At 42.3% G+C, this 12904-nt stretch overlaps 1 protein-coding gene across 1 annotated transcript; it reads right to left on the reverse strand.

Moving 5' to 3' along the window:
* Positions 1 to 6032: 6032 nt before the first annotated feature.
* LOC133150958 (dnaJ homolog subfamily A member 3, mitochondrial-like) lies at positions 6033 to 9315 on the reverse strand. Its single transcript, XM_061273597.1, has 11 exons — positions 9103 to 9315; positions 8626 to 8762; positions 8448 to 8531; positions 8164 to 8361; positions 7846 to 7998; positions 7614 to 7761; positions 7450 to 7514; positions 7250 to 7378; positions 7042 to 7157; positions 6507 to 6601; positions 6033 to 6366 (listed from the first exon to the last, which is right to left on the reverse strand). The coding sequence occupies exons 1-11, from the start codon at positions 9302 to 9304 to the stop codon at positions 6236 to 6238; spliced, it is 1458 nt and encodes a 485-aa protein (XP_061129581.1). The 5' UTR covers positions 9305 to 9315; the 3' UTR covers positions 6033 to 6235.
* Positions 9316 to 12904: the final 3589 nt, after the last annotated feature.

Raw genomic sequence — 12904 nt, forward strand, 5'->3', positions numbered from 1 at the left:
AGATAGATAGATAGATAGATAGATAGATAGATAGATAGATAGATAGATAGATAGATAGATAGATAGATAGATAGATAGATAGATAGATAGATAGATAGATAGATAGATAGATAGATAGATAGATAGATAGATAGATAGATAGATAGATAGATAGATAGATAGATAGATAGATAGATAGATAGATAGATAGATAGATAGATAGATAGATAGACAGACACTCAAACCATGAACCTCCTCTAAACTTTGTCTGCATCAAAATTGCCAGGAAAAAGATGGAATGGAACTATGGAGTAGAGACACATTGCAACCGATCTTTGGCTATCATTCCAAGGCGTCAGGTAGGTGGTGTGCTGGCTTCTGACTTGAAGCTGTGAAGTATGAAGCTGGAAATCCCCTCATACTAGCTCATGAGTGTGTGTGTGTGTGTGTGTGTGTGTGATGGTTTGAATTTAGGATTTTTGGCCACATGTGGGCCCGGCATCTGGCTGAGGAGGCGTTTTGGCTGGATGTGTGCGCATGTGTAAAAGTGAGACAGAGACAGAGGAAACCAATGTGTTAGCATGGTCTATCTCCGGGCATGGCAAGTTTGCAGCAAGATGGAGCACACAACAAAACAATTCAAAACCTTTTTACCTGTCTCACATTCTTCATCCTTACGTTTGAACGGACATCATTTTTTGCTTCCCCAGTCGCCTCAGACTTTGGACTTCTCCTCTTGGCTGAAACACATTCATCTTCTTAGCCAGTCATTCTGCTAGCTTAATGCTAATGTTGCAGCGCTATTACCCGAATGAACACAAACAGTGCAGCAATACATGTAGAAAGACAATTCAACTATAGTTATCGATTATTTATCCTCCGCAAAGAACAACCAATATTTGTGCTCTATTAACGAGTTAAGTCTAAAAAAAAACATTGCAATATTGCAGACTTCCCACACATTGTGACCCCGGGGATCACACTTATTTCACACACACACGACTCAATGCAGGCCCACACTGTGGAAAAGAACTGTTGATAAAAATAGCTCATAGTGACAGGAAAGGGGGCGGTTATGGTAACATGGGTGGGGGTCAGCAGTTGTGTGTAGAATCCGTTTATTTATGCTTTACTTTATTGATCTGTTTTGATTTTCAGGCGGGAGCAACTTCCCACGATCCCATTGAGGGAAAATGAGCGCTGCAGTCACAAGCACGCACGGACTCACACACGTACATTATGCAAAAACTTCTTGGGATGAGCGTCGTCCTTATTAGACCCTTAACTTGTAAAAAAAAAAACAAGGTTGCAAGTGGATGCTGTGGAAAGTTCTATACAGTAGGAGTCTGTGTATCCACGGGAGCTTTTCTTTTCCATAAATGTAACTCAGAAGGCAAATGAGGTGGTGGCGGTGGAGTGGAAAGTCCCAAAAGGTGGAGACCAAGAAGAAAGAAACTGGCTAAAGAAGTCAGCTTGTTTTTGCTGGAAAAGGAGCTGGAACAGAGAGCGGGTTCATGCTGCCAACACGCTCTGAACGAACCTAGCCGCGCACCTCTCAACCTGCAGGCTTGACATTTGAATCTCCCACACACCGTTGGAAACGGTTTGAATGATTCACCCGTGTGCTTATTAAACACAACAATTATGTGTAACAGGAGATCTGGATGGAGAGCAACACGGAACATGTCAAGTTTTGATCCACCAAAGCTTAGCCAGTAAAAGTAGCTCTTCATTTGAGGTGGGTGGTCTCTATGGCGTTCTCACCGGTTTTGTCTTCCTTAAAGTTGGCACTGTGCCCGAGGAGAAAAAAAAAAAACGTTTTCAGTGGACCAAGAGGGGCTTACTGAGCAAGAGTAGGACAGACGGCAACCGTTTCTGGCATAAAATATAATTAATTAGCTATCAGCATGGGTCGATTGACGTTTTGTTTTTGTTTCATGGAGTCAACGTTTCAAAAAGACTTCAACCTGTCCGTGACTGGTAATGCGTTCTTTTCTTTTTTGGGAGAGGACTTTGACGCTTCTTCTTCTTCTCAGATGAGCAGAGAGGGGAGGGGTGAGCAGTTACGCAGACAAGCTGTGGATCCATCCACACCCTCTAGGTTTTTTTTTGTGGGCAAGCTTAGCATGCTCAGGGTATTGGAATAATTTTTCCGCCCTCAGACGAGGAGCTGAGAGGTTCTTCCCAAATGGAAGCAGCATGGTTAAGGTTTTAGAAGATTTAAAAAGATCCCTGTGATCATCAGGAGGAATCATCTAAGATTACCTGTACTGAGAACTTCCTCTCTGTCTTCATTTGGCGAAGCGAATTATTAGAAGCACATGTACAGGTCTACAACCACAAATTGAGTTAGATGACAAGCAATTAGTGATCCTGAGAATTGTAATTGTCATGTTGACCCCCCCCCCCCCCAAACAAAAAATCACGGAAAATAAGTTTGAATAAGAGTAGGCCTATTTTTTATTTATTTTTTTCTGTCTGTCATTTCTAACCCTAACTCCCTGTGGGAAAGCAAAACTTTGTAATCCACTTCCTCTTTCCACCACCGGGGCCATCGTAACGCGTCATCAGCAAACACGGAGGACAGTTTAATGAGCCAGCTTGTGATTTATAAAAACAAAAACCAAAAAAAAAAAAAATTAGATTAAAGAAAAACTAAAATAATATGACAAATCTTTAAGAAAGCAAGTCAAAAAAACTGGCATAATATATTTGCATAATTGTGCACACCCTCTTGTAACTGGGACTACACTGAATTCAGAATGAAGCAATCGCTCATGTCGAGTAGGTAAGCGCAACTGTCATCATTTGAAGTCCCTCTGATTTATCGGCAATAAAATTCTGCCCTTCTCACAGGCCTTTCTTTAACAGGGTTTTGCTAACAGAAGCCTAAAGGTTTCTTGAAAGGCGTGCCAAATGAATTTTTTGGAATGAAGGTCAATATTTCCAAACATCAGATCATAATAAAGGAATGAGCTAAATGGAATTCAATGGAAATTCCACTATACTTAACATCGGTGAGGCTTGAGCGACTCGTGCAAATTGAGCACCTCATTCGTGTTGGAGGGTCAAAACTAATGTTGTCTAAACAGCACAGTGTGCGCTACACGGCTAGCGACTCTTCTAGCGCATGCACTGGCCTGCAGCTGTTATAACAAAATGGCAAAATAACCCCGACCCCCCCCTCCCTTCTCTTTCTATGCCCCAAATGCAAGACATTTCAATCTCTCCTCAACACCCTCATCTCGTCTACGTCGGCCAACATTTTATTTTGGGACGTCTATTTGTAAACAACCGGCGTGTTTAGCGTTGTCACTCTGTGACACATCCAATTTGAAGAGATAAAAATGGCGCTATGCTAAGGGAAGTTAGCTGACAAATGCTGAGATGAAGTACAAAAGACAAGGGCCAGGATAGAAAGCAGGACCACTCTTAAAAATTCCAGTTTCAGATTCAAATCTTTTGCTTTTTCCCTTTGTTTCGCAAAACTACGATGACATTATTCGAACCAAATTTCCTGGTATTTGTATTTTTTCCATCAAGAAAGAAGACTGAATCATTTTTTCCAGCTGTTTTTTTTTTTCTTTTGGGGCTTCTGAGTATTGCCTCCAAGAAAGACTAAAAAAGATTTTTTTTCTTGATATAAATTGAAGATAAGTCGTTCCTTTTAGAAGAGATCATCCATTAACATGCTCCTTCCCATATGTTAAAATTTGTGGAAGCAGCCAGCGGTAACGCGATTTGAAGTAGGCAAGCCTCAAACTGAGGAAAATAAAAAAATAAAAAAAAATACGAGCTCAAACTGTTAAAACGAGAGTAAATAATCGTCAGTGATTCTTTGCATAATAATAGCTTAGAAGGACAAGCTTCTTAGGGTATGGCAAGCTGGAAGCCATAATAACAGTTTTTTTTTTTTTTTTTACTGCAGTCGTAAATAGCATCGTGTTTGTGTACGGGAGGCCAAAGGGTGACGTCAATTCCTGCCTGTTTCCCATTTTTCCTCAATCACAGCGACGTCTTTTCCACTTTGGGCCTGCCTGTTCTTACACCCCCGCAGTTACGGCTAATTGGCCATCCAGATCATTGCCACATGCATTTGCTGCAGAGTGTGTGCGCGTGTATTTCAAATCCATCTAACGGGGTCAAGGAGACGTTCCTCGCCTCAAAACCGAACCCCAGATTGAGTATCAGATTACGAGATTTCTTGATGCTTCCCATATGGGGCTTTTAGAATCGGTTCTGGGCCTCCCACCCGCCTCTGAGACACACTGTGACATATAACAAACACACACTCGGGGATGAGCTCATGTTTAGTTATGTTTTTGCGTGGCTGACTAAGTAGCCTGTTTGCCACTTTTTGTTCTCCAAAGTTGGATTTATAGACGTGACAATGCATCTACACAAAAGTTTGATGTTATATCAGTTCATCAACTAGCAATGTAATGTTTACCATAGCATTTTTGCTAGCGTACTGACCTCAGAGTTAACTGCTCCGTGGAATGTACTGTTCTTGAGATTGCTTAAAGTCCATTTAAAAATAAAATTTGGTTTTTCTCACCTCAAACTTTCTTCTTTGCTCTGCCTGGTCCAGAAGTCACAGGCCCACTGATTGATTATAAATTTGAAGACACCTGTGATGCTCCTTAGAGGTCACACCTTGTTCCTAAAGGTCAGAATCAGTTTTTTCTAGGAGTAAAAAAAAAAAAAATGCCGTATTTCATGAAATTGTCTTTTAAAAAATATATATTTCTATTGAACCACAAGTCAAATAGCCTGTATGATTCTCAATCAGTAATTTTCCATTGACTTTAAATGAATTACTTTTCGATTTTCCGATTTCTGTGACCAACATGGGAGTAAACAATTTTGTAGGCTCTTAGTCCTACTTAACGTCTGAAAAGTTCACTTTAATCCAATCCTTCCAATTAAACCAGAGTATTGACAAAAAGTTAAGAACTCCAGCAAGCTTGGCACTCCAGTGATCCCAAATGAGTATTTGTGCCTTAATGGTGACCACAAAAAGTATTTTTCCCCAAAGGAGACCTTTAAGTCAAGTTTAGCCTTTGTTGATTTCATTCATTGATGTGACACAAAAAAGCAACTTGTGTCATTATTATGAACCACATGTCTATGTCCAATTAGCCTCTTCCTGCTGCTTTTGTGCTGTTCTGCATGAAGACGTCTATTAATGCTGACAGCAAACTCCTTCCTCCATTTCCCAGTTACTCACGGCAACCAGCTGTCAGTCACACATGATTGACACATGGCCACAATTCATGTTTGTAAAGCACGAGACCAGACAAAGAGCGTCTGGCTTCATGACTCGGAAGAAGTGGAAAACCTTCGACAAGGAGTATTAAATTGACTCTTGGTGACTTTGGACCATTCAAGTCATTGTGAATGGTGTGTTCCCACTCTATGTTCAACATGGCGAATTTGAATCTGCCCTGGTTGCCTAGCAACAATTAGCACAATTAATTTAACAGGGAATAGCATTTTTCTTATTCACTACAGTATTGCTGTTTAATGTTGCTGCTGTCAGGATAATTTTTCTATCAAATTTTCCAGGGGGTGCGACGGAGTATGTTTTTGGCAATTGTGTGCGTGATTATGGGACTCTTAAAAAGAAAAAAATATCATAAAGGAAATCTTTTCCAACAATAAGCATTTCCGTCTGCAGGCTGGGCACATTTTCCAGTCGAAGAAAGAAACATGGAGTTCAACCATTGCTACATAATTACACGGGAGAAAGACGCCAGCTTCAGAACGAATAAAATTTACGACAACACCGAAGCCCACAAAAGGGAAAGAATGAGAAAGGGACGGGCGTGAGGTTTGCACAATTCCCAAGAGAGCCTTCCATTTTTCTGGAAAATTATTATGGTGGTTTAAAAAGGTGAATTTTGAAAAAGGCTGCAAATGATATGTGGTCCAAATAGCAGAGAAAGTGGATGGCCAGCATCTAACTTAAATCTACTGCTTCTAAACCACGCAGCAAGAGATGACGCCGCCGGCTGTCCTCGAATTTCAACTAAAATGAATGAAATCTTGAAATGGTTGTGTGCTATTTATTTCAATATAACTTCTACAATATTATCCACAACTTTAATAAAGACAACTTTTTACACTGATCACTGTAGTCCTTTGCCACTTTTGCTGAGCCATTGCCACTTTTCTCCATCAACCTTCCATCTTCTCACACTCCCCCTAGTGAGGACGAGCAGTACTGAAAACTGCCAACCTTGTGTTCTTAATTTCAGCTAAACATTTTTTTGAGTTTAGAAAAGAAGCCTCCCTCCTCCTCTTCCTCCTTCGCCTTGGTCTGTTTGTCCTCTGCCTGTGCTGAGCTGCTGGACTTCATCCCAGAACCTGATGCTCTGGTTCCCCCTGGTGAGCGCAAAGCATAGTGTCGCTTAAATCCAAATGTGGCTAATTGAAGCTGCAGAGAAAACTAGACAGATTTATATAATAATAATAATTAAAAAAAAAAAAAAAAAAGTCATACATCTTCAAATCAAAATGCTTACCTGGAGATGGAACGACACCATTAACGGTCCCGGGAACATCAATTTCCTCCTCGGCGTAACTGAGTAGAAGAGAACGCTGCCTCCGCGTCAACTTCCTGCAGAGACCGTCAACCGAGAATGAATGTGCAAAAAGACCTGCAACGGCAACTTAAAACAAAGCACCAACTGCAAAAGGTGTCTTTTAAATGCTGCAAACAGTTGGCTCTTTAGATTGCCTGCCTACCCATCAAGTGTGAAACTCATCCGACTACTTTGAAAAGTCTGTGAGTGAGCAAATCGAGTTGTCGGAATTCTGCCAGTCGACACGATACCACCCTCCCCACACAGTTTGACTTTAAAAGTAAGCTAGGTGAAGAACCCGAGCCACTTTCAAGCCCGGATCCGGTACAAAATGCACTGAGTAGCTGCACACTTGATTTTTTTTGGGGGGGTGAAAGTAATAATGACCACCCACACACAGAAATGTGGATTGAAAAGGTGGAACCTGACCGCTCAGCTTCTCATTCCCTGTATTAAGTACCGTCGGGTCTCTTACTTGGGCACTCTGATCTTGATGTGCGCGTAGTGATCGCCGTAAGTGTAGCTGTTCATCTTGCGGATGCCTTTCCCCTGCAGCCGGATCACCTGATCGGCTTGACAAGCGGTGGGAATCTGCAAACGCGCCAATGAGCGCACTTGGATTAAAAAAGGCAGCCGCAATTTTAGATGGACGTGCAATCATCGAGGCTTTCTAACCATCTCACCACAATGCTGATGGTTTCGTAGAGGCCTTGCGCTGTGGCCGTGCCGCCCAGGACGGCTTGAGCCACAGAGATCAGCACGTCCGAGTGGATGTCGATTCCGTCGCGCCTGAACACGGGGCTCCTCTGGACCTACGTTGGATCCGTTTCACCGAGAGTTAACAGGGGCAAAGGCGTTCGATGGTATGGCAAATGAGGCTCACCCGAAACGTGATGAGAATTTCCTTCTTGCCGACTGACATGAGCACCTTTTGACCGTCTTCGACCCCTGCAGACAACGTGCTCGTAACGTCGGACGATGTTCGACTAAAGCGTTTATTCCTGCATGGCTGTCTGACTGCTCATTTTTCTGTCTTATATCACGTACCGGCTGGAACCGGCACCGAAACCGTCTGCTTCTTCTTGGTCTGCCCCGAACCTCGGCACAGTGCGCAAGGCGTGATTACAATGGTGCCCTTGCCGCCGCAGCGTCGACACGAGCTCCGCGTGAAAAAGGGACCGATGTGCAGCGACTCCTATGGGGGGGAGAGAGAAAAAAAAAAAAAAAAGGGAGTTTTGAATCGTTAATGAGATGAAATTACAAGAGAGGTGCGACTCACCATGCCGGTGCCGTTGCAGTAATGGCAGTGAGACACTTTGGTGCCCGGCTCGCTGCCCTTGCCGTCGCACCTCGGGCAGGCGTCCTCGAGGTTGACGGACAGCTGCTTGTCCACGCCCTTCGCCGCCTCGGCAAACGTCAGCTCCATCACAAACTGTTGACGTGCGGGAGAAATGCGTTATGTGGCGAGCGAGCTGTTGTCGTTTTATGCAAGTTCTGATTTCAAACAACAATATTTAAAATAGCCCACCGATCAAACCCCCACTATCCTGTTAATTGCAAAAATCTAACTCTAAAAACGGCCTCGTTTTTCCCTCACCTCCGGCCGTTGCTCAAACATGCTGTTGACGTCTCGGAAGCCGCCGGCAAAATCCCCGAAGATCTTCCTGAAGAGCTCCTCAGGGTTGACGTTGGCGCTGCCTGCCCTGTAGTACTGCTGCTGGCCGGCCTGACTAGCGTCGAAGCCGGCCGAACCGTACGTGTCGTACTGCTTCCTCTTCACCTCGTCGCTCAAAACCTGTGCGGCACGGCATGACAATTTTGTTACCTGACAATTCAAGTTTATATATCGTGATTTATTCCCAGCGTGTTACCGGTCGCTACCTCGTAAGCTTCAGCCAGCTTGGCAAACTTCTCTTTGGCCTCCGGGTCATTGGGGTTTGTGTCCGGGTGGTACTTCTTTGCCAACTGCAAAGAAAAGTTACTCAGATTGGACTGTTGTGCAGATTTGTGGGGTGATTTTCCCATAATGTAAGGAGATGAGCAACAACGGGGGTCTCACCTGGTAATATGCCTTTTTGATGTCCTTTTGCGAGGACGTGCGGGCAACGCCCAGTACATCGTAAAGGTCTTGCTTGTTTGCACGTCTGGCGCTGGTGAGGAGGCACCGGCTTGGGATAACGTGAGGACATGGCGAGCCTGCAGACGGGACGACACAACTGTACTTGTCAATTGGGTTGTGTAAAAATGAGACTAAGAGAAATCTTTAGAAAACTTTTTCCTGCATTGTTATGACCTTAAATGTGTATAGAAAGAATAAACAAGACTGGCCGTGCTGACTTTTAATAGGACGAAATAAGCCAAACTGCAAATGTCAGTGAATATGGTGACGTGACTAAACTATTTAACTCTGACAGCAGTGATAAACATGAGTGAATTTCTTTGGTAGCAGTCAGATAATAAATATAAATAATAATAATAATAATAATAAATATCTGTTTGGACAGGAACTGGAGATGTTTTGCTAGGTTTCGCTCACCTGTCAGTCGGCTCAATGTCACCGCATTTTTGTGGCTCCGCGGGCTCGGGTGAGCCGCCAAACCTCCCAGGTGTACGGCTGAGGTCGTCGCTGAAAGGCAGGCATATCTGGCGGATACAAACTGGAGATGACCGCGGCATAGTTTGGAAATAAGCGACGCGTCCAACCAGCGTGTGACGAGCCGGTTTGCGGAGGACGCCATTTTAATTCCGTCACTTCCTGAGTTAGCAATGATCAGCGCATGCGCGAAGATTTGTACGTACTTGCACCAAACCTATTACCTGGTCATTTTCTGCTAAATTGTAAATAAGTCTTTTACTTCACATTGTAGATATTGTGGCTCACTTATTTGGAGAATTGCTTTAATTCAGCAACACGTCGTTCAGTCATTCCACAAAATTCAATTCGATTTTGACTTCAAAACGGCAGGTGGCGTCACCAATCTGCTAAAATCAATCCTACAATGTAAAATTAAACAAACATAAAACCACACAAATAAACAAGATTGTTTTTTTTAACATCAACTCGGTCATTTGTAAAGTAATGTAAGAGGACTCATTCAAATTCCGAGCCATCTCTTAACCAATGTTCCAACTTTATTTGGGGAACATTTATTAAACAGGCAAGCTAATACAATATCCGATAAACAGACCTTTGTTGACGTAATGATTATAAAAAAGAAGGTTTTCTTGTTACTGCAATACTTGCCGTGGCTAATACAACCGAGGACTAAAAACAATTCTGATTTTATTCTGACTTCAAACAAAATCCATTTTTTCATCAATTTTCATGCACTAACAAAATGTGCCTGTTTTCAGCCAGCGATCATGAGTTTGCCCCTTGGTGACATTCTAATGTTACTTCTAAAGAGCAGAAAGCTTCCCTTGTCGTCAAAAGGGCTTTTGCTTTTGGTAGCCGGTCGATTGCGGCTCGGCTTCTCGAGGGCTCGCAAAAAGCGTGACGGCAAAAGTGACCTCGCTTTCTCAAACGAGCAGCTGTTAACCTCGCTTGTAGGCAGACGATAGTATCTCCGACAAATCACACCATGTTCAGCAGATCTTCTCTGTTGTGGAAATAATGCAGCTGTTATGGTTACAAGCTAACACTGAGATGACGAATCGTTCAGTATGTGCGACCAAAAACTACATCCAGAAACCAGGTCTAGACTGCAATGTCTTGAAGAAGACCCATTGTGACTGAAATGTTGCTCGCTAAACAAGCTGCATCAATACATTGTGCTGACCTTCTCACCCACCTGAGTGCAGCCTCCAGGTACAGGTCAACGACCAGAGCTTCGGGTCAATAACCGGGTCCCTGGTTGATAGAAGACAACCTCTTTCAGCTCTGTTTTGTTTCATAGAGGGACAAAAGACGACATCCGTGTTTCCTTCAATCAGGCTTTCTTCACCTGCTTTCCCTTCAAACCACGGTTGTTTTTATCCTTTGTGAAGGAACATCACTGAGGTGTGAAGGAGGGCAACGTCGCAGGATGTTACTCTCTTTCTCCAAAATGTTTAGTCAACAAGCGAAGGTGCCGTGGCATACTTCTAGACTCGTTCTTGACACATTTTCACAAACTTGTATCCGTAATTCCTGACATTAAAGTGTCTCAATGAAAGACCGACACCGAAGACCGATCTCAATTTCCATTTTTTCAGCTTTTAACCATTTTCAAATATTAATTCATCACCCAAAACAAACTCCCTGTTGGTGCATAGAATGAATTTAAAAAAATCTTCCCAGCAACTTCTGCAATATTTTCAACGACTAATCATCGCTAGTTGGTGAGGATGATGGGAATATCAAATCCGGTTCCAAAAAGATTGAAATGTGTAAATTCGGCCTCAGTGCCGACTCAGCGAGTCCCATTGGTGGTCTTCCTTCCTTTGTCCCGCACGGACAATAGGGCGGCCCCCCTCGGGTGAGACTGTCTTGAAGGAATCTCGATGCCCGTGGAAAGCAAGCTGGCACCTGACGGCATGACAAAGCCCAAGTCAAGAGGTTGGGAGCCAAAGGTCACGGAAGCACTCCTGATGCGCTCTGTGGAGAAAACGTGTCGGATCACCTCTGGGCATTTTTACACTGGCAGATGTTTTTGTTTTTCAAGTTGGGATGATTGATGTAGTTGGCTCAGCATGTGACTCAAGACTTTATATGGACACCTTGGTTCTTAACAAGCAGTGTCAATCATCAACCCTTATTCATACTTTTTTTTTTTTTTTACTACCTCTTCCAAGTATGGTACACTAAGCTACAATGCAAACATTTCGCATGAAAGAGACTTTTTGGTAAAAAAGATTATGAGCTGCTATGTCGGCAGAAGACGTAGAAGTACGTTAGTTAGCACGTTAGCTAACTCTTCCGCTAGCATGGGGTTTTTAACGGTCACAACATTAAATTACCATGTGTTAGTCTCTCTCATCTAAATCAAACTTATTTTTATTGACATTATCCAGAAAAAGAGTGTGTGGGATTGTTTTTGAACAAACTCCAGCTAAATATGACTTTGCCGTCAGTTAATTAGCAAATGAAATAAAAGCTCACTGCAAGCAGGATGCGAGACTTCCTCCCATCCTGTGGATGGTCCATTAATGTCAGAGTTCCACTGTTTCCTCACTTTGCTTTGTGAACATTATTGATGTGAAGGGTTTAATGATTATCTTAGCCTCTTAGGTGTGTGTAAATCATCATCATCGGGAGTAGCAGCAGGACTTCTTCCTTGTGGAAACCTTTCATTCAGTGCACCGTGTCCACTCTTGAAATGTGGCTTCAATAAAAAGTCAGCAAAAGATTTACAATTGTCCGGCGACCCTGTGAGCCCCGCTAAGGTCGTCTTCTTTCTGCCTTTTAACATGTTTTCGTCTTTATCGCCTTATATCTCATGTCAAATGCTTCAAAACATGTGGAGTGAAGGCAGACTGATTTATTTACTTAGTCATTTAAATTGAATGATCAATTATTCATTGAAATACTTAGCGAGCCTCAAACTAAATATATACGTACATTTGTTTTCCAATTCTTGTTTTTTTTCCAAATGTATATATTGCTCCCACTACACTTGATTATAGCAGTTATTTTTAAAAAAGGGCCTTGAATGTCTTATTGTTTTACCTTGATTTTAGGATTCATTCATTCATCACACAAATTGCGAATAACAAGTACATTAAAAAAATATATATATATATATGTATATTTCATTTATATATGAGTGAATTGTAAATATACATTTTAAATAAACGGTGTGATGGCGATTCAAGGTATCAATAAGTAAATCGTTGATTGGATAAGTACACCATGGGCAGCACCACATCTTTTTTTTTTTTTTTTTAAACTTTCCATCTTCCACTGTCTCGTTAATTCCCCGGATGATAATCTCTTGAGCCTCACCCGGGTTCATAAAGCGACCTCTTCGCCTCGTGCAAACAGAAGATAATCCCCTTGTTACGACTGTGCGTGCGTTTCACGAGCAAAGTATGAATTTTTAAAAAAGTTTTCACTAAAACTATTTTGGCATCAATATTAGGAATTACTATCAAACTACCATGCTAGCACGGAAGGCTTTTAGTAACGACTAGAAAGCATATGAATGAATAAACGTTTAACTTTGCTTCAATGTGGACCCAAGACACAAAACTAAAATTGACTCAACTAGATACGCTTTAAGGGGATCTATTTTTGTGGCTCAAACATCCGAGTGTGAGCAAGAAAAAAAAAAAGATGGTAATTTACAAAAAAAAAAAAACAAATTCACAATTAAGCTTAATTTTAAGGGCGGAGCCATAAAAAAAAGTGGATTTTAGCC

This window comes from Syngnathus typhle, linkage group LG3 (assembly GCF_033458585.1).
Source record: "Syngnathus typhle isolate RoL2023-S1 ecotype Sweden linkage group LG3, RoL_Styp_1.0, whole genome shotgun sequence".
NCBI classification, from domain to species: Eukaryota; Metazoa; Chordata; class Actinopteri; order Syngnathiformes; family Syngnathidae; genus Syngnathus; species Syngnathus typhle.